General features: G+C 46.2%; 1 protein-coding gene across 3 annotated transcripts in view; it reads right to left on the reverse strand.

Moving 5' to 3' along the window:
• nol4lb (nucleolar protein 4-like b) overlaps window positions 1–22,670 on the reverse strand; it is a 322,631-nt gene that overhangs the window by 28,620 nt on the left and 271,341 nt on the right. For all 3 annotated transcript variants that reach the window (XM_070896203.1, XM_070896201.1, XM_070896202.1), the window contains one exon: window positions 12,102–12,221. In XM_070896203.1, the coding sequence (XP_070752304.1) occupies window positions 12,102–12,221 (120 nt within the window). The remainder of the gene's footprint in view (window positions 1–12,101; window positions 12,222–22,670) is intronic.

Here is a 22,670-nt window from a genome sequence, read left to right on the forward strand (position 1 = left end):
GACGGTATCCGATTAAAAACAAGGGCATACAAAGTGGCCAAAACTAGTGGGAGGACAGAAGATTGGAAGCTTTTAAAAGCCAGCAAAGAATGACTAAAAAAATGATTAAGAAAGGAAAGATAGACTATGAAAATAAACTAGCACAAAATATAAAAACAGATAGCTAGAGTTTCTATAGGTATATAAAAAGAAAAAGAGTGGCTAAAATAAATGTTGGTCCCTTAGAGGACCTGACTGGGGAATTAGTAATGGGGAACATGGAGATGGCAGAAATTCGAAACAAGTATTTTGTATCAATTTTTACGGTAGATGACACTAACAATATTCCAATAGTGGATAGTCAAGGGGCTAGAGGGGGGGAGGAACTTAACACAATCACAAATCACCCTAAGGAGGTGGTACTCAGTAAGATAAAAGGACTAAAGGCAGATAAATCCCCTGGACCTGATGGCTTGCATCCTAGGGTCTTAAGAGAAGTAGCGGCAAGGATTATGGATGCATTGGTTTTAATTTACCAAAATTCCCTGGATTCTGGGAAGGTCCCAGCAGATTGGAAAACTGAAAATGTAATGCAAAAAAGGAGGCAGACAAAAAGCAGGAAACTATAGACCAGTTAGCCTAACATCTGTGGTTGGGAAAATGTTGGCGTCCACTATTAAAGAAACAGTAACAGGACATTTGGAAAAGCAAAATTTGGTCAGGCAGAGTCGCATGGATTTATGAAAGGGAAGTCATGTTTGACAAATTTGCTGGAATTATTTGAGGATGTAACGAACAGGGTGGATAAAGGGGAACCAGTGGATGTGGTGTATTTGGACTTCCAGAAGGCATTTGACAAGGTACCACACAAAAGGTTACTGCACAAGATAAAAGTTCACGGGGTTGGGGGTAATATATTAGCATGGATAGAAGAGTGGCTTACAAATAGAAAACAGAGAATCGGGATAATTGGTTCATTCTCTGGTTGGCAATCAGTAACGAGTGGGGTGCTGCAGGGATCAGTGCTGGGACCCCAACCATTTACAATCTATATTAACGACTTGGAAAAAGGGACTGAGTGCAACGTAGCCAAGTTTGCTGATGATACAAAGATGGAAGGAAAAGCAATGAGTGAGGAGGACATGAAAAAGCTGCAAAAGGACATAGACAGGCTAAGTGAATGGGCAAAAATTTGGCAGATGGAGTATAATGTTGGAAAATGTGAGGTCATGCACTTTGGTAGAAAAAAATCAAAGAGCAAGTTATTCTTTAAATGGAGAAAGATTGCAAAGTGCTGCAGTACAGCGACACCTGGGGGTACTTGTGCATGAAACACAGAATAGTATGCAGGTACAGCAAGTGATCAGGAAGGCCAATGGAATCTTGGCCTTTATTGCAAAGGGGATGGAGTATAAAAGCAGGGAAGTTTTGTTACAGCTGTACAGGGTATTGGTGAGGCCACACCTGGAATACTGCGTGCAGTTTTGGTTTCCATATTTACAAAAGGATATGCTTGCTTTGGAGGCAGTTCAGAGAAGGTTCACTAGGTTGATTCCAGGGATGAGGGGGTTGACTTATGAGGAAAGGTTGAGTAGGTTGGACCTCTACTCATTGGAATTCAGAAGAATGAGAGGTGATCTTATCAAAACGTATAAGATTATGAGAGGGCTTGACAAAGTGGATGCAGAGAGGATGTTTCCACTGGCGAGGGAGACTAGAACTAGAGGGCATGATCTTAGAAAAAGGGGCCGCCCATTTTGAACTGAGATGAGGAAAAATTTCTTCTCTCAGAGGGTTGTGAATCTGTGGAATTCGCTGCCTGAGAGCTGTGGAAACTGGGACATTGAATAAATTTAAGACAGAAATAGACAGTTTCTTAAATGATAAGGGGATAAGGGGTTATGGGGAGCTGGCAGGGAAGTGGAGCTGAGTCCATGATCACATCAGCCATGATCTTATTGAATGGCGGAGCAGGTTCGAGGGGCCGTATGGCCTACTCCTGCTCCTATTTCTTATGTTCTTATACCGTTTCCAGCGCACTTCTGAGAGTGTGCTGAAAGGGTGAAAATTAAAACAGGACCCAGAAATACCAGGTCCAAGACTTACATGGAGGATTCTGCCGGCCTTGGGATAGGCAGAATCTTCACCCATCCCTTCTATAGTCAGCGGTATCAGAGGAGGTAGCTCTGAGCATGGGTACTGCCCAAGGGTGGTAGAAGCAAATTCCTGCATTCTCAGCCTCAGAAGGATCTGATTTAGGATTAGGTCTCAAAGAAATGGGCAATTTTTTTTTAAAGCATTTAACTGTGGCTGTCTATGATGAAGATAAACCATTTGTGATGTGGGTGCCAGCCAATACCAATTTCAGGGCCATTGTATTTTGTAGCACTAGCAGAAATCTATTTAATGTGCAGACCATAGCACAAGGTGACAAAATCTGTTAGCTGTATTTAAAAATGTAAATTAAAAGATAGCGAGTGAGCTATATGAAGTAACTCAATGGATGTCTCAAGGAATCAGTATGCTTTTTCTGAGCAACTGATTTCCAATCACTTATTTTTTTCTATCTAGCTTTTTTCCTGTACTAATTCCAGGAGGTGGGCCATCCATTTAAATATTAATAATGAGGCTGGCGTGCCTCGTGGTGATCCACTATTGGAAATTTAACTCTGGCTGGTCGGGCTTCCCAGGCCTTGTGGAACCCGTCAGCTAAAGTAAGGCATCGAATGCTGGATCTTTCCATTTATCTGCTTGATCCAGCATCCCTGCCTCATCCACCAAAAGCCTCCAATGCAACACCGCCCCACGAGGCCTCCAATTAGACACCGACCTTTTTAAAAATGTATTCGTTCATGGGATGTGGGCGTCGCTGGCAAGGCCAGTATTTATTGCCCATCCCTAATTATCCTCGAAAAGATGGCCGTGAGCCACCTTCTTGAACTGCTGCAGGGTTTGTGGTGAAGGTACTTCCACAGTGCTGACTTTGTCGTAGCGGTTTGGTACAAGTGAGGGGCTTGCTAGGCCATTTCAGAGGGCAGTTAAGCGTCAACCACATTGCTGAGTCTGGGGTCACATATAGGCCAGACCGGGTAAGGACAGCAGATTTCCTTCCCTAAAGAATATTACTGAACCAGTTGGGTTTTTCCGACAATCCAGTAGTTTCATGGTCATCATTACTGGTACTAGCTTTTTAATCTCAGATTTATTTAATTAACTGAATTTAAATTCATCAGCTGCCGTGATGGGATTTGAACTCATGTCTCCAGATTATTAGTCTAAGCCTCTGGATTACTAGTCCAGTAACATAATCACTATGCTACTATACCCGTGTACGGTAAGACCTCCCTTCCCCGAAGCCTCTGATCCCCCCTCCGGCCCGATACTCCTCCGGCCCGAGCAACCCACAATCCACCTCCGGTCCGAACAACCCACGATCCACCTCCGGTCCTGATTTACCCTCCCCGATGCTCCACCTTCGTCCTCCCCCACCCCGCCTCCACCTCCGATGTTCCTCTGGCCCCGATCATCCTCCAGCCCTGAACTCCCAATGCTCCTCCGGCCCCCAACCACAGCCCCCCCCGCACTCTGATGCTCCTACAGCCCTGATTGTCCTCCGGCCCCCAACCACAGTCCTCCCGCACTCTGATGCTCCTCCAGCCCTGATTGTCCTCCAACCCCCGACCACAGCCCCCACCCACCGATGCTCCTCCGACCCCCCGATCAACCCTCCCCCCCGCCTCACCCCGATTCCTCCCTTCTTACTCTCTGTGGCCTAGTGTTGCAGGCCTACCCACCCGCAGCCAGCCAGACTCTCCAACTGGCTGGCTGCAAGTGGGAAACAAGAGTTTTGAACTGTTAATCAGGCCCTGCCAATAATTTCGGCAGAGCCTGGGGAAACCCGTTCTTATGGGTTTCTCGACCACTTTCTAGCTCCCCCCCACTCTACCCAGCCCAGCTCTCAACCAACCACCCAGGTTAAAATTCCAGCCACTGAGTGGATAGCAAGTATAACACATGTGTTAAACGGAAGGAAGTAGTCTATATTCATTAGGTTGCACTGGGGAGAGGTATTCAATGGGGTGCCCCAGGTTCTGTGCTAGATGTCAACTCTTCCTGGTATATATAAATGACCTAAAATCAGTCATAATACAAAGTAGTTACATTTACAGATGACACCAAGCTAGGGGACTGAGGACTCAGAGGATCTCAGCCAAGATCTTACAGAGAGCTCAACAGAGTTTAGACTTGGGCTGATCAGTAGCAAATTAAGTTCAATATGGACAAACGCAAGGCACTGCGCATTATAGGTAAAAATAGGAGGCACTATGGGTTGAAGTCCACACGCCATGGAAAAATTAAAAGACATAAAGGAGTGTTGACCTGCCACTCACCATGCTTAAGTGGTGTAAGACAGCAATAAGCAACGTAAATAGGATGCAGGATTATATCGGCGAATCAATTGATTTCAAACCTCTCAATACCACACTGAAGCTGTACAGTGCTCTGGTAAGAGTGCGCCTCGAGTACAGTTCTGGAAACCATGATACAAGAGGATTATGCAGGCCTTGGAGGCAATACAGAGAGATCAATTAGGCTGATTCCCAGTATCAGAGGGAAAAACTATGAGGAACAACTTGCTAAGCTAAGCTTGTTAAGATCCTCAGCACTTTACAGAGGTTTGTAAAAGATACTTAAAAGACCCAATACCAACTTCTCAGGTCAACTAGGGATAGACATTATATGTGTTCTTGCTGAACATTGCCCACTTCCCAAGAAAATAAATATATATATGTAGTAAGGCAGAGAAAGTGACCCTGAAACAATATTTTTGAATACAGCAGGACAAGAAGACAAGCGAGCACAGATTCAGGGTAATGGGGTTGAAATTTAGGACTGACATTAGTTAGCAGTACTTTACAGAGTTTGGAATAGGCTGTTAGAAAGGGTGATTAGAGCTATGACACTAGACTCATTTAAGAAACAGCTGGATGCTGTAACGGGAAGACAATAGAATTGACACTCTCGAAGAATAAGATCAAGTGGGCTAAAGAGCCTTCTTCATCCAATACAATCCTGAGATCACTGCAGAGACACAGCATTGCTATGAAACCAGTGATCTAAATACACCAGAGGTTTTACCACACTAGCAACTATTATCTGTTGTTCTAAGGCAATCTCTGGGTTGGTAAGTCCATGGTTTACATAGCTCTGTTATTTCCTTATTTACAGTATGCACCATATGGAGGCTCAAAGGAGTCCTTCAGTCCATCTGGACATGCTCATATATTCTCAATACATTTATTTTCAGGAACATAATTAGCCATTTCACTTGCCTTATTAAGATATATATTAGTAATATGTCAGCTGTGGCTCAGTGGATAGTACTCTCGCCTCTGAGTCAGGAGGTTGTGGGTTCAAGTCTCACACCAGGGACTTGAGCACAAAAAAAATCTAGGCTGACACTCCAGTGCAGTGCTATGGGAGTGCTGTGTTGTCAGAGGTGCTATCTTTCGGATGAGATATTAAACCCAAGGTCCTGTCTGCTCTCCCAAGTGGATGTAAAAGATCCCATGGCACTATTTTGAAGAACAGCAGGGGAGTTATTTATTCCTCAATCAATCCTGGCCAATATTTATCCCTCAATCAACATAACAAAAAAAACAGATTATCTGGTCATGATCACATTGCTGTTTGTGGGAGCTTGCTGCGCGCAAATTGGCTGCCGCCGTTTCCCACATTACAACAGTGACTATACTCCAAAAGTACTTCATAGGCTGTTAAGTGTTTTGAGACATCTGGTGGCTGTGAAAGGCGTTATTTAGATTCCAGTCTTTCTTTTTACATAACTACCACAATCAAAGGAAGATTACAAGCTGTTACTGTACAAAGTATGTATGTTTTTACAATTGTGGATTAAACATGCATAGAATCATTGAAATTACAGTACAGGCTATTTGGCTCAACACGCCTGTGCTAGGGCTAGCTGTTCTACTGGAGCTATTTACAATAATCCCTTTTCCCTGCCATTTCTCCATACTCTTTTATATTCTTTCTTTCAAATAATTATCCAATTCACTTTTAAATAATGTTATAGTTTCTGCCTTAATAGCCACATGGAAAGAATGTTCTAATTACCCTTTGTGTGAAAAGAGTTCTTCTAACTTTCCCCATTGCCCTTCAAGCGATGTTCCTGAATTTATGCTCCCTCGTTACTGATTCACAATCTTTCATTATTTACCTTCTCAAAACCTTTCATGATTTTGCACAACTATATTTTGATATTTGTTGATTCTAGGATAAGGATTTGCATATTAACATGATCATCTATTATTAGCTGCGATGCAAAACAATGCAAATGGCAGTATGAAGGATCTTTTCACTCTGGAAGACTTTCTATAAAAATGGCCCAGGACAATTGGAATAGTGAGTGCAAAATGTCAGATATGAGACTGCAATTCCCTACTTTGTCCAGCATAGGAATGTAGGAACAGGAGTAGGCCATTCAACCCCGCGGGCCTGCTCTGCCATTCAAGTAGATCATGGCTGCTCTGCATCTCAACTCCATTTACCTGCCATTGCTCCATTTCACTTGATACCCTTAGCTAACAAAAATCTCAGTCCTGAAAGCTCCAATTGTCCGAGCATTCACAGCCTTTTGGAGGAGAGTTCCAATTTTCTACCACCCTTTCTGTGAAAAAATGCTTCTTGAGTTTGCTCCTGAATGGTCTAGCTCTAATTTTAAGGTTATGTCCCCTTGTTCTTGATTCTCCCACCAGTGGAAATAGTTTCTCCATATCTACCCTATCAAATTCTTTTAACATTTTAAATACCTCAATCTCCTATACTCAAGATAATGCAAGCCAAGTTTATGTAACCTGTCCTCATAATCTAACCTCTAAGCGCCGGTATCATTCTGGTGAATCTGCACCGAACCCTCTCCAAGGCCAATATATCCTTCCTGTGATGTGCCCAAAGTTGAAGGCTGTAGTCCAGGCTGTGTACAACTGAAGCAAAACTCCTCCCCATTGTATGCCAGCCCTCTCAAGCAGCTAAGTATTAATAGTACCTGCTGCTGATATGTTTCCAGTAGCATCCGTTTTGCTGCTTTCCTGCTTTCGCTCTGTCGGAAGCCTCTGGAACATAGCTGGTTCTGTTTATTATTAACTTTGTAGTTGCAGTACACAATACGTCCACATCCACCGTGTGGAGCTACAAACATTACAAGCTTACAGACATTACACTTCTCCCTCCTTAATGAAGAAGTTATTATATCATGCATAACTTGCAGGTTTATACATAACACAGGATATAGACTCATTTTTTTCTATTTTTACAAATTTAACTTAACCACTTGTTTTCTGTTTCGAAGAGGATACCTTCGCTCTCGAACAGAACCTTCCAAATATGGTGTTGAATTTAAACTCCTTCGAGGCTCATCCTGAGGAATGTTTTCCTCCACGGAATTTCCTTGATTTTCATTTGAACTCACTCTAACTTCAGGCTGTTTGTTTTCCTGACTCAGACTCAGACTCACATTCTGATTCTCTCTTGGATTTGTTTCCAGTACATAAGATGTAGGATTTGCTACTGGTATATCAAAACTATCTGATGAGTCAGAAATAATTGAATCATTTCCACCTTCAACTCCTTCAATGTCTGTAGGTAAAATATGATCAATATGAACAAACCTAACCTGTTTATTATCAAACATCTTTACCAAATATGTGCGAGGACCACATATCTTCACCACTCTTCCTAGTAACCACTTTAACCATTTATGGTGATGGGGGTTCTTCACTCTCACCTTCTGGGTTAATTTCACACTTCTCTCTTTTACTCTACCTCTATCATGATTCTCTTTCTGTCTTAATTGTGTCTCTTCTACGGACTGTGCCAAGTTTGGTTTTAACAACGAGAATCTGGTTCGTGGCTGTCGTTTGAGAAACAACTCTGCTGGTGTTCTACCTGTAGTTGTATGAGGAGTATTACGATATGTAATTAGAAAATTTGCCAATTTGTGATCCAATGACAACTGTCGTTTCCTTGGATTTGGATCTAACATTTGTTTTATGAGGGCACATTTTACAATTTGTACATTGCGCACCATTCGAAGCAGAGTGGTATGGTGGAACCTTGGTATGTTTCACACCATTTTTGCTCGTGAACTGTGCAAATTCTTCTGAACGAAATTGTGGTCCATTATCCGAAACAATTTCTTCAGGGAGGCCAAATGAAGAAAATAATCTTCGCAAAATGTCCAATGTTTTACTTGTTGTTATTTTCCACATTGGAAACACCTCAACCCACTTCGAATGGCTATCAATCACAATGAACAAATGTTGTCCATAATTCAGCAAAATCAATATGTAGCCTTTGCCACACCCTGGGAGGCCATTTCCATGGCTGTAATGGTACTGATGGTGGTTGCTTGCTTACCGATTGACATGTCGTGCACTGACTCACGATGTACTCTATATCTTTATCAAGACCTGGCCACCATAAATAATTGCATGCAAAACTCTTGATCAAGCACATTCCCAGGTGCTGGTCATGGAGGTCTCCTAATAAATTTGGACCTGAATTTATTTGGTATAACCACTCTTGCATTCCACATGATACAATCTTTATCGACTGATAATTCATTCCTATGAATGAAGAATGGATGAATATCTTTCTCTGTTACCTGATTTGGTCAGCCATTTGCAATATAATCATACACCTGTGACATCACTGGGTCACGTTTGGTTGCTCTACCAATCTCTTCAGTTGTGACTGGGAGTTCATCAATGTATGAAAAATAAAACACTTCTTTCCTATCCGGTGTAACTTGTGATGGGGAAGCCAATCTAGACATTGCATCAGCATTACTGTGATCAGCTGATCATCTGTATTCAATATCATATGTATATGCTGACAAAATCAAAGCCCATCTCTGCATTCGGGCTGTAGCTAATGCTGGAACTGGGGACTTTGGATGGAGGATTACTGTCAGGGACTTATGATCTGTAACGATGGTAAACTTACGACCATACAAGTATTTGTGAAACTTCTTGACCCCAAAAATTAATGCCAAAGCGTTCCTTTCAATTTGCGCATAATTAGTCTCACTGGCACTGAGAGTGCGTGAAGCAAAAGCAATTGGTCTCCCCTCCCCACTACTTAATACATGAGAGATTACTGCCCCAACTCCATACGGAGAGGCATCACATGCGAGCCTAATCTCCTTAGATATGTCACAGTGAACTAACATGGTGCTCTCTACCAATTTGCTTTTACACTCCTTAAATGCTGTATCGCATTCTTTTGACCACTTCCAATGGACCTGTTTTTTTAATTGGTCATTCAGTGGATTTAATACTGTAGCCAAATTTGGTAGGAACTTCCCATAATAGTTCAAAAGGCCCCAAAATGATCTAGTTCAGTGACATTCCTGGGAGTGGGTGCATTTCTGATTGCATCCAGCTTTCCCATGGTTGGATGTAAACCATCTTTGTCTACTGTGTACGCTAAGTACTCCACTGAGTTTTTAAATAACTCACACTTACGAGCAGACACGTACTCTGTGCTTCTCTAGCCGTTTGAGGACTTCATTCAATATGTTATTATGAATTTGCCTATTTGGTACTGAAATTAATATGTCATCCAAATAACATACTACCCCTTCAATACCTTGCAAAATCTGGTTCATTACCCCTTGGAATGTGGCAGGGGCGGAAGACACTCCAAACGGTAGCCTATTAAATTGATACAGGCCTAGATGAGTATTTATAGTCAAGCATGACTTGGACTCCTCATCTAGTTCAAGCTGTAAGTAGGCATTCGTAAGATCCAGTTTTGAGAAGATCTGACCACCTGTCAGTGTTGTGAACAAATCTTCTATATTTGGCAATGTATTGGGGACATTACCCTCTGGAACCTGGTTTACGGTAACTTTGTAATCACCACACAATCTTACCTTACCATCGGACTTAGGTACAACAACAATGGGTGTAGCCCAATTACATCGATCTATCTTAAAAATAATGTTCTCAGTTTCTAGTCTTTTGAGTTCTTGCTCAACTTTCTCCTTGAGTGCATATGGTACGGAATGTGGCTTGTAGTAAACCGATCTAGCGTCCTTCTGTACCCTGACACTCGCCTTGAAGCTTTGGATCGGACTGCCCGTTTCGCAGAACACCGTCGGATACTTCTTGATAACATCATCTGTTGATGCAAATCTCGTTTCCACACGGAAAATCTCACTCCAATCCAGCTTCAGTGATCTCAACCAATTTCTTCCTAGTAAGGCAGGCTTGTCTCCTTTCACTACTATTAGAGGCAGGTTCTGAAAATGATCCTTGTATTTCACCGGTACGGTGATACGACCTACCACAGGAATTTTCTCTCCCGAGTAGCCTCGCAGCTCTATCTTGGATTTCTCCAATGGGAAATCACGCAATTTGTCGAGGTATAGCGACTCCGGTGCCACACTCATGGATGCACCCGTGTCGATTTCCATTAGTATCTTGAATCCTGCAACATCTATGTGGATTTTGATACTTTCTGAATCGCTGTCCGTTAACCTCGTGCTCCTGATGACGTGTAACTCTAACATCTCCACGCCCTGTTGTTGTTCTTCCATGCTATGTAGTCTCTGGGGATTTCTACTCATAGCTTTGAACGCTGGACTCGTAGCTTTTAAAACTAGTTTACACTTCAGTCGGCATGCCTTCGCAAGATGCCCAGTCTTTCTGCAGAAGAAACACTCTGCTTTCACATGTGGACAACTTTGAGCAATGTGTTGTCCCAGGCACCTATAGCACGACTTTGACGCTCTGTTACAATTTCTAGTTTCTGAGACTTTGGCCCCCACCACCTTTTACTTTGAATCTGCAGGTGATTCACCTCGGTTAACTGATGACCGTAATTATTATGAAATTCTCAGGAAAATTGTTCAGCCATGCCCATCGATCCGGCTGTCTGACAAGCAATCCCAAAAGTCAAGTCATCCGTCGTCAATAACTTTCTTCTGATCGCATAATTTTTCACCCCTCAAACAAAACGATCCCGCAATGCTCGGTTTTGAAAGTTTCCAAAATTACAGTGAATATATAGCTTTTTTAATGCTACAATATAATCACTGATACTTTCATCAGCCTTTTGATTCCGTATCCCGAAACAATAGCTTTCAGCAATTTCTAACGGTTTGGGGTTATAGTGCTGCTCCAGCTTCATTAAAATCTCTTTAAGCGTCGTGTCCTTTGACTCGGCAAGCACAAGCAGATTTATCAGTGTTTCATACAATTCCGGTCCAGCTTCCGATAAGAAAATTGCTCTCTTATGTTCCAATATTGCCTGATTCTGGACTGCATTCTCTGGAACTTCGATCATGTTATTTGCAGTGAAATACATTTCTAGCCGATCCACATACGCTTTAAAACATTCCCGGTCATGTCTATATTCACCCAAATATCCCATTATACCTGCGGGTGCTGCCATTTTAATTTCTAACAGTTCACACAGTGTGCTGAATTTTATCTCGGATTTCGTAGAAGCTCCCAAAGTCTCTCTGTCGCCTGGCTGAATCCTTCACCAACAAAATTTCAGCTTTAAATCATCCGAAAAATCCTAACTCGCTGCCAAATGTGATATATTCACAGAGCACAGCACACACAGCTTCTAACATGGCAGGCAGCTCTGTTGGAAGCCTCTGGAACATGCCTGGTTCTGTTTATTATTAACTCTGTAGTTGTAGTACACAGAACGTCCACATCCACAGTGTGGAGCTACAAACATTATAAGCTTACAGCCATTACAGTTCTTGATTCTCCCATCAGTGGAAATAGTTTCTCCATATTTACCGTATCAAATTCTTTTAACATTTTAAATACCTCAATCTCCTATACTCAAGATAATGCAAGCCAAGTTTATGTAACCTGTCCTCATAATTTAACCTCTAAGCGCCGGTATCATTCTGGTGAATCTGCACCGAACCCTCTCCAAGGCCAATATATCCTTCCTGAGATGTGCCCAAAATTGAAGGCAGTAATCCAGATGGGGTCTGACTCAGGCTGTGTACAACTGAAGCAAAACTCCTCCCCATTGTATGCCAGCCCTCTCAAGCAGCTAAGTATTAATAGTACCTGCTGCTGATATGTTTCCAGTCGCATCCGTTTTGCTGCTTTCCTGCTTTCGCTCTCGCATGCAGCAGCCAGAATATTCTCCGCCATAGCTGAGGTCAAGTGAGGAGGGGTGGGTCGTGACTACAGAGAAGAGAAAGATACACAAGTTGAACACTGCTGCATCAAATCATTCAAGGCTAAATGAGCATGGAACACTGAAATAGATCTGCTCAATCACGAGTTCTGCTTGTGAAAAATACTCTCTGTACTTAAGATAAATGGCTCCTTTAGTCAGGCAGCAAACTGAATCTTGTTCAATCACTGAAAAGTATAAACATATCTCACATGCACTTCCTTCAGGAATCATATGCTTGCTTTTAGTGGCCAAAACATGTATTTAACTATACAGAAGCCCTGTGATCTCAGCAATGAGATGGAGCTTCTTTTATTCACATCCAAAATGAAATATTCACCGAAACATCTGCAACTGCTACAGTATCTTGAAATATCTATTTCAATGTGGGAGTGTGAAAGGTACTCACATGGGACGAAATTGTCAAAAAATGGCAGTTGTCAATTTTAAGAAGATGCTTGCTAAAATAGAGCCAATGTTAATATTTACAACAAAGCTCAAAATGTGTTTGCAACAGGTTATTGAGCAGGAAGGTCTGGAATTGTTTGATGCTGTAAAGTCTCCATAAAAAGGACGTGCTTATTTTTACTGCAAAAATGGCCACCATGCTCCACTGTTTGTCTATGATTGGTCCACTTGGAGGATAAGTCACATCCTTAAGTTTCAGAGGAATGTGTAACTGCAAATGCCCATCGCAAGGTCTCACTGACTTTGCAAATTGTAACTCGATCCACTTTGACTTCCTGAAATGACAGAGGACAGAGCTCCCCAGAAGACAGCCAGCCAAAGTCCCGTACCCCAGTGCAAGTGCATGCGTCTGCCAGCTGAAGTGCCTTACTCCAGTCCAAGTGCATGCCTCCCCCAGTCGAAGTGCCTTACTCCAGTCCAAGTGCATGCCTCCTCCAGCCGAAGTGTCTTACTCCAGTCCAAGTGCATGCCTCCCCCAGCCGAAGTGCCTTACTCCAGTCCAAGTGCATGCCTCCCCCAGCCGAAGTGCCTTACTCCAGTCCAAGTGCATGCCTCCCCCAGCCGAAGTGCCTTACTCCAGTCCAAGTGCATGTCTCCCCCAGCTGAAGTGCCTTACCCCAGTCCAAGTGCATGCCTCCCCCAGCCGAAGTGCCTTACCCCAGTCCAAGTGCATGCCTCCCCCAGCCGAAGTGCCTTACCCCAGCGCAAGTGCATCCTCCCCTCCCCACCATAGATGGGGTACCCCACCCACCCACCCACCCTTTCCTTCAATGACTGTCTATCCCACCTGTGACAGAGACTGTAATTCCCGTATTGGACTGTTCAATCACGTAAGAATTCACCTTTAGAGTGGAAGCAAGTCTTCCTCGATTTCGAGGGGGTGCCTATGATGATGAGATGGGGCAGGCATTGTGTACGAATTGTTAACAGGTTTATTGGGTATGAAGTGAATAGTGACAGTGTCGTGACTTCTGGATATCATCCACTCCAACGATGTCCCTTGTAGAGGTTGGAAAAAAGTGATCTGTCTTCTCTCCTCACCCGTGTCTCTCCCTGCCCCCAGCCCCGACCCGTGTCTCTCTCTCCCCCCAGCCTCTCTCTCACTATTCCCCCAGCATCTCTTTCCCTCACCCCCCAGCCTCTCTCTCCCTCACTCCCCAGCCTCTCTCCCTCACCCCCCAGCCTCTCTCTCTCACTCTCCCCCCAGCCTCTCTCTCACTCTCCCCTCAGCCTCTCTCTCTCACTTTCCCCCCAGCCTCTCTCTCTCTCTCCCCCCAGCCTCTCTCTCTCTCTCACTCTCCCCCCAGCCTCTCTCTCTCTCTCACTCTCACCCCAGCCTCTCTCTCTCTCCCCCCAGCCTCTCGCTCTCTCTCACTCTCCCCCCAGCCTCTCTCTCTCTCTCACTCTCCGCCCAGCCTCTCTCTCTCTCTCACTCTCCCCCCAGACTCTCTCTCTCTCCCCCCAGCCTCTCTCTCTCTCACTCTCCCCTCAGCCTCTCTCTCTCTCTCCCCCCAGCCTCTCTCTCTCTCTCACTCTCCCCCCATCCTCTCTCTCTCACTCACTCTCCCCCCAGCCTCTCTCTCTCTCTCACTCTCCCCCCAGCCTCTCTCTCTCTCCCCCCCCAGCCTCTCGCTCTCTCTCACTCTCCCCCCAGCCTCTCTCTCTCTCTCACTCTCCCCCCAGACTCTCTCTCTCTCTCTCTCTCTCCCCCCAGCCTCTCTCTCTCACTCACTCTCCCCCCAGCCTCTCTCTCTCTTTCACTCTCCCCCCAACCTCTCTCTCTCACTCTCCCCCCAGCCTCTCTCTCTCACTCACCCCCCAGCCTCTCTCTCTCTCTCACTCTCCCCCCAGCCTCTCTCTCTCTCACTCTCCCCCTAGCCTCTCTCACTCTCCCCCCAGCCTCTCTCACTCTCCCCCCAGCCTCTCTCGCACTCTCCCCCAGCCTCTCTCTCTCTCTCTCTCTCTCCCCCAGCCTCTCTCTCTCTCTCACTCTCCCCCCAGCCTCTCTCTCTCTCTCACTCTCCCCCCAGCCTCTCTCTCTCTCTCTCACTCTCCCCCCAGCCTCTCTCTCTCTCACTCTTCCCCCAGCCTCTCTCTCTCACTTTCCCCCCAGTCACTCTCCCCCCAGCCTCTCTCTCACTCACTCTGCCCCCAGCCACTCTCTCTCACTCTCCCCCCCAGCCGCTTTCACTCACTCTCTCCCCCCAGCCGCACTCTCTCTCTCTCTCCCCCCAGCCGCTCTCTCTCCCCCCCCAGCCGCTCTCTCTCACTCTCCCCCCCCAGCCGCATTCTCACTCACTCTCTCCCACCAGCCGCTCTCTCTCTCTCTCTCCACCCAGCCGCTCTCTCGCTTTCTCTCCCCCCAGCCGCGCTCTCTCGCTCTCTCTCTCTGTCTCCCTCCAGCGGCTCTCTGTCTCTCTCTCTCTCCCCCCAGCCGCTATCTCTCTCTCTCTCCCCCCAGCCGCTCTCTCGCTCTCTCTCCCACCAGCCGCTCTCTCTCTCTCTCTCTCTCTGTCTCTGTCTCCCTCCAGCGGCTCTCTGTCTCTCTCTCTCTCCCCCCAGCTGCTCTCTCTCTCTCTCACTCTCTCTCCCCCCAGCCTTTCTCTCACTATTCCCCCAGCCTCTCTTTCCCTCACCCCCCAGCCTCTCTCTCCCTCACTCCCCAGCCTCTCTCCCTCACCCCCCAGCCTCTCTCTCTCACTCTCCCCCCAGCCTCTCTCTCACTCTCCCCCCAGCCTCTCTCTCTCACTCTCCCCCCAGCCTCTCTCTCTCTCGCTCTCCCCCCAGCCTCTCTCTCTCTCACTCTCCCCTCAGCCTCTCTCTCTCTCTCCCCCCAGCCTCTCTCTCTCACTCTCCCCCCAGCCTCTCTCTCTCACTCACTCTCCCCCCAGCCTCTCTCTCTCTCTCTCTCTCACTCTCCCCCCAGTCTCTCTCTCTCACTCTCCCCCCAGCCTCTCTCTCTCTCTCACTCTCCCCCCAGCCTCTCTCTCTCTCTCTCTCACTCTCCCCCCAGCCTCTCTCTCTCACTCTCCCCCCAGCCTCTCTCTCTCTCTCACTCACCCCCCAGCCTCTCTCTCTCTCACTCTCCCCCCAGCCTCTCTCTCTCTCTCTCTCCCCCCAGCCTCTGTCTCTCACTCTCCCCCCAGCCTCTCTCTCTCACTCTCCCCCCAGCCTCTCTCTCACTCTCCCCCCAGCCTCTCTTTCTCTCTCTCTCTCCCCCAGCCTCTCTCTCTCTCTCACTCTCCCCCCAGCCTCTCTCTCTCTCTCACTCTCCCCCCAGCCTCTCTCTCTCTCTCTCTCACTCTCCCCCCAGCCTCTCTCTCTCTCACTCTTCCCCCAGCCTCTCTCTCACTTTCCCCCCAGTCACTCTCCCCCCAGCCTCTCTCTCTCACTCTGCCCCCAGCCACTCTCTCTCACTCTCCCCCCCCAGCCGCTCTCACTCTCTCTCTCCCCCCAGCCGCACTCTCTCTCTCTCTCTCCCCCCAGCCGCTCTCTCTCTCCCCCCCCCAGCCGCTCTCTCTCACTCTCCCCCCCCAGCCGCACTCTCACTCACTCTCTCCCACCAGCCGCTCTCTCTCTCTCTCTCTCCACCCAGCCGCTCTCTCGCTTTCTCTCCCCCCAGCCGCGCTCTCTCGCTCTCTCTCTCTGTCTCCCTCCAGCGACTCTCTGTCTCTCTCTCTCTCCCCCCAGCCGCTATCTCTCTCTCTCCCCCCCCCAGCCGCTCTCTCGCTCTCTCTCCCCCCAGCCGCTCTCTCTCTCTCTCTCTCTCTGTCTCTGTCTCCCTTCAGCGGCTCTCTGTCTCTCTCTCTCTCCCCCCAGCTGCTCTCTCTCTCTCTCACTCTCTCTCCCCCCAGCCTCTCTCTCACTATTCCCCCAGCCTCTCTTTCCCTCACCCCCCAGCCTCTCTCTCCCTCACTCCCCAGCCTCTCTCCCTCACCCCCCAGCCTCTCTCTCTCACTCTCCCCCCAGCCTCTCTCTCACTCTCCCCCCAGCCTCTCTCTCTCACTCTCCCCCCAGCCTCTCTCTCTCACTCTCCCCCCAGCCTCTCTCTCTCTCTCTCACTCTCCCCCCAGCCTCTCTCTCTCTCACTCTCCCCCCAGCCTCTCTCTCTCTCTCACTCTCCCCCCAGCCTCTCTCTCTCTCTCTCACTCTCACCCCAGCCTCTCTCTCTCTCCCCCCAGCCTCTCGCTCTCTCTCACTCTCCCCCCTGCCTCTCTCTCTCTCTCACTCTCCCCCCAGCCTCTCTCTCTCACTCTCCCCCCAGCCTCTCTCTCTGTCTGTCTCTCCCCCCAGCCTCTCTCTCTCTCACTCTCCCCTCAGCCTCTCTCTCTCTCTCCCCCCAGCCTCTCTCTCTCTCTCACTCTCCCCCCAGACTCTCTCTCTCTCACTCACTCTCCCCCCAGCCTCTCTCTCTCTCTCTTACTCTCCCCCCAGTCTCTCTCTCTCACTCTCCCCCCAGCCTCTCTCTCTCTCTCACTCTCCCCCCAGCCTCTCTCTCTCTCTCACTCTCCCCCCAGCCTCTCTCTCTCACTCTCCCCCCAGCCTCTCTCTCTCTCTCACTCACCCCCCAGCCTCTCTCTCTCTCTCACTCTCCCCCCAGCCTCTCTCTCTCTCTCACTCTCCCCCCAGCCTCTCTCTCTCACTCTCCCCCCAGCCTCTCTCTCTCTCGCACTCTCCCCCCAGCCTCTCTCTCTCACTCTCCCCCCAGCCTCTCTCTCACTCTCCCCCCAGCCTCTCTCTCTCTCTCTCTCCCCCAGCCTCTCTCTCTCTCTCACTCTCCCCCCAGCCTCTCTCTCTCACTCTCCCCCCAGCCTCTCTCTCTCACTCTCCCCCCAGCCTCTCTTTCTCACTCTCCCCCCAGCCTCTCTCTCACTCTCCCCCCAGCCTCTCTCTCTCTCTCACTCACCCCCAGCCTTTCTCTCTCTCTCTCACTCTCCCCCCAGCCTCTCTCTCTCTCACTCTTCCCCCAGCCTCTCTCTTTCACTTTCCCCCCAGTCACTCTCCCCCCAGCCTCTCTCTCACTCACTCTGCCCCCAGCCGCTCTCTCTCACTCTCCCCACCCCCAGCCGCACTCTCACTCACTCTCTCCCACCAGCCGCTCTCTCTCTCTCTCTCTCCACCCAGCCGTTCTCTCGCTTTCTCTCCCCCCAGCCGCGCTCTCTCGCTCTCTCTCTCTGTCTCCCTCCAGCGGCTCTCTGTCTCTCTCTCTCTCCCCCCAGCCGCTATCTCTCTCTCTCTCCCCCCAGCCGCTCTCTCGCTCTCTCTCCCCCCAGCCGCTCTCTCTCTCTCTCTCTCTCTGTCTCCCTCCAGCGGCTCTCTGTCTCTCTCTCTCTCCCCCCAGCTGCTCTCTCTCTCTCTCACTCTCTCTCCCCCCAGCCTCTCTCTCTCTCTTTCTCCCCAGCCGGCCGCTCTCGGCCCCAGGCCAGCCGCTCTCGTCCCCACGCCGGTCCCTCTAGGCTCCACACTGGCTGAGGCGAGAGGTGGGGGGTGGGGAAGAGGGTCGGGGCCTGAGCGGGCGCAGAGTCGGAGCCTCAGGTCCTGCTTCTCGGCACCATGTGGAGGGAACGATTCAGGCCGGGGGGGCGGAGCTTATCCCATGTCTGTCAAAAAAGTGCAGTACGGGCATGGGGGGTGGGGGGGGGGGGGCTGGACAGATGCCTGTCTGTCAAAAAAAGTGCAGTACAAATAGTTACATTGCCATAAAAATGGTCTTTGCTTGGCATGAAAAATACAGGAGAGCTAAAGCTCTTAACATCAACTGGAAAGAATCACAGTCTGGAAATTACACTGAATGATGTTATTGTGCGAATGCTTAAAGCACGAGTCAAATCCCCCTCTCTACTATTTTTATGGAGACATTAACCTGTTTGAAATGGTTAATACCACTGTTAATATAGTGGAAAGAGGGATTTTTATGTGAGTATGTTAAACTTTTATATGTCTCTCACAGTAATTTCCATTCAGATCAATTTGACATTTTTCAATGAATTGCTACATTTGCCAACAATATTTGTCAGGGGAAAAGATTTTGGACAATTATGTCTCATGAGGACACATTGGGATATACAATGACCACTGATGTAATATGTACTCTTTATAGCTCCTCACTAATCAAAGAATCCATATAAAACCTCTTTTATAAAGTGCCCAATTTATGCTCAATAGTTTTTTAAGTTGACAAAACCTGATGAATAGTGCAGGACATGAGAAAGATCTTTCTGAAAAGAGTAGGAGAAAAGATGAGGTCAATAAAGAAGTAGTGATTAGATGGGTTTTGAAAGCATGATGATTGTGGCAAAAAAAGATAGAGAGAGGTAAATATACCTGCATGCTGTGCCTACCTACAAATTACCAGCTGCAATGTTTCTGATTTGATCAGCTTGACTTAGTGGTTGGGGTGGGCAGTGGACACTAAGCAGAAGTAAGCTCCTTCTTCACAATAAGCAAGGAAAATTGAAGCATAAGTCAACCTGGACTGTTGTTGAAGGTGCTTTCACTCTCAACAAGAGAATGTTATATGTTGCATAGGGACTGAAAAAGACAGAGAAAAGGGAGCGCAAGTTGGAGATAGAGGTATACCACTGCAGTGCCGATATTCTCACCCATGTTCCTTTTTGAATGCAAGATCCTCATATTTATTTTTAAAATGTGTATTTTTATTCTCCCCTTTCTTCCTTGGTTTTACAGCAGCTGAATCATTTCTAACCAAGACGGGTAACAAGTGAGCTACTCCTAGCCCTGCTTTTGGCCCAGTCACTAAGAGATGCACATAATTTCCCTAATCTCAAATGAAACTTCCACAAAAGTGCTAGCCTTGGCTCAGTGGTAGCACTCTGATCTTTGAACCAGAAGGTTGAGAGTTCAAACCACATTCCATGAGCATATAATCTAGGTTGACACTCCAGTGCAGTACTGAGGGAGTGCGGTATTGACCAAGGTGTTGTCTTCTAGATGAAATGTTAAACTGAGGTCCGATCTGCCCTCTCGGGTGAATGTAAAGTATACCATTGCACTATTTGAAGAAGAGCAGGGGACTTATCCTGGTCAACATTTATTCCTCAAACACGTTAATAAAAATAAAAGCTTATCTCACTGCTGTTTGTGAGATCTTGCTGTGCGCAAACTGGCTACCATGTATCCCTACATTGCAACAGTAACTACATTTCATTGGCTGTGAAGTGTTTTGGGATGTTCTGAGGCCGTGAAAGGCACTATATAAATGCAAGTTCTTTCATATCTTCTGCATTGTTAAAACTGCCACCAAGAACCTTGGTTTTCTGCTTTTGCCAAATGCTGCTCTCCTCAACAACTCAATACTTTATAAAAAACAGTATTTCCAAAACCAGAATACTGCTTTCAAATCTGGGGATACTTATCCAACAAAGTACAACTTGGCATCTGATAGGCAATGCAAATCTCATCTCTAGTCCCTGAGCTATCTCTTTATATTGCACTTTTTCTTGTCTGGCTCCATTCTATTAGTACTCCTCTGTGCTCCTCTGAATTTTGTTCTTTTATGCCTCGGAAGCTGTAAATTTAACATCCTACAGCTTCTTCCTCCCTATTCATCCATCCTCAGTCTTTTAAAATCAAAACTCATCGTGCACTATCGTACTCCAATTTGGTCTTCCTCAGGACCTCATAACTGTAATACGTCTGACCTCCCTCTACCTTTGCTTCCTATTACAATCATCATAGTGTTAAGGCTCAGGCTTGGTGTCAGTTAATGACTGCTTTCTAATTTACATAATCTCTTTCATTAAGAGAAAGATCTTGCATTTATATGGCACGCTATCATATCCTCAGGACATTCTAAAGCTCTTCGTAGCCTCAGCCTTAAACTCAGAAGAGTACCCCAGTGTGACATTTCTCTCCAGTTCCCATACTAGCTATCCTGTGGTGAGATTGTTAATCAGTGCCAGTTTTGTTCTGCAGGCCCATCCCCACTAGAAAATGCATGGAGACTGCCCAAACTCATTTCAAATAGGATCCTTACAGCCAGCTGGAACTTTAATCCCATCATTCTGAACTGGATTTAAACCCAGGTCACTGAGGTACAAAATCAGTGTCTAATCCAATGTACCACTCAGATCCCCAAGCTCAATTTAAATGCAAGCACAATTATGAAACATGAAACTACTTTAATAACCTTCAACAGTAGAGAAACACTGACGTTATAATATATATTTCAGCATAAGATCCCACATGCAGTTACCTTTAGTATTCATTTTACAAACACAGATCTGCATGTATATATATATTTTGAAATCTCTCCACAAGATGACTAGCTTCCTGTTGGGAGCGTCATCTTCACTCCTGCTGCCACAGATTTAAAAATACACCCCCACATGTATTTGAAGTAAATACTCAAGAATAAGGGCCGTTTCAATAAAATTACCTAGAAAAATGAATCCAACAACCTTGGAAATTGTTTGCTAATTTTAATGAAAACTTTAATATAAATGGCAAGAAAAAATATATCATCTTGAAATCCCTCATTTAACGGAATCCCAAATGTCATGGAAACATCCCCAGCAGGCTCGGGGATATCAAGCAAATTCCCACTAATCAGTTCTCAGTAGTTCTCCAGCAACTAATCGGTTTGTCATTTGTAGCTTTAATCCGGCTCGGGGACATATGTTATCACGCAAAATGTTATTTTCTGAATTAAGCAGAACTCAGCTTTACAGTTTATCTTCCAGACAATTAGTAATGTTGTGAAAAGTGAACAAAACTGATATATATTTATAAAAAATAAAACTTAGTTTGGAAAACTGTCATCTTCACTCCTGCTCAAAGCACAAGGCAAGAACTGTGATTCTACTGATATCTAAAGTGGACTTTGAGGCCGTAACTTAATCAATAGGTTTAGATGGTTTTTTAAATGAGAAATGCTCTGAAGGTCAAGTACTTTATGCAAATTTGTGAGCTAAAAAATAAAATTTCATATATGCCACACAGAAATGCGTACGTCATTTTTATATTGGTGCCATTTTAATACAGATTCTGGGAAAGTAAAGTTCTTGATTCATCTGTTGATGTTTACACTGCTAAATTTGGCTCTTTTATCCTGGCATTTTGTGGATCTTTGAGGCTGCCGGTGGGATAAGGTAGCCAATTCAAGCTGTGTAAAGGTGAAGAATCCACTTGGGAGATGCATACTCCTGGAATCCAAATTTATATGGCTTCAGAATAAAAACCGCTATAGTTGGACACACATACACACTAAATACAGGCAGACAGATGGATACACAGGCAGATAAACGTCTATAGAATTTACTGTCAAGTTCTTTTTGTCTTTATACTAATTTAGAATAAGTCTCGCTGTCACAATGCTCATCTCTCTTGGAAGAATATACCAATCCACATTTTTCCCCTCTGATCTTCAAGCTGTACTATTTTTCTCGAGTGTCTTTTTGAGGATACATTACAATCATTAATTAATACCAGCTGATTAAAGTGGTGTTGCTCAAAGTAGACAGGGATCTGGATTAACATGGATTGTGATATTAAACTGCAGATGTAAAACTCTGTTTGATCTGTGCTTTTAAGGCTACTTGCTAAGGAAATCTTCTCTAGATTGGCAACTGTTTGTAATTCCTTGGCCCTTCCCTTTGCGGGCCAGATTATCAAGGTCAGAAGAATGAACAAGAAATGACAAGCTTTTATTTATTATTTTTACACGCATCAACACTTTGAAGTGTGACATTTGAAGTGTGACATTTGAAGTGTGACAGACATGTGCTAGATGCCACGGGGAAGCCTAGTCCGTTATGCAGCAGAGTACTGGGTTCCTCCCGGCCTCAACTGATTGTTAGACTGTGTCAGTTTACAGCCAGGCTCCCAATCTACCTCAGCCGGAGAAAAACTGGCAAAGCCAGTGATGGTTCTAACTGAAGGGGAAGGAGGGACATGGGAACAATGAACGGACATTGTTCGGACACAACAGTGCTGTTGATATGATGTTTGCTTCTCACTTGTGTTGCAGC

This window comes from Pristiophorus japonicus, chromosome 12 (genome assembly GCF_044704955.1).
Source record: "Pristiophorus japonicus isolate sPriJap1 chromosome 12, sPriJap1.hap1, whole genome shotgun sequence".
Classification (NCBI taxonomy): Eukaryota; Metazoa; Chordata; class Chondrichthyes; family Pristiophoridae; genus Pristiophorus; species Pristiophorus japonicus.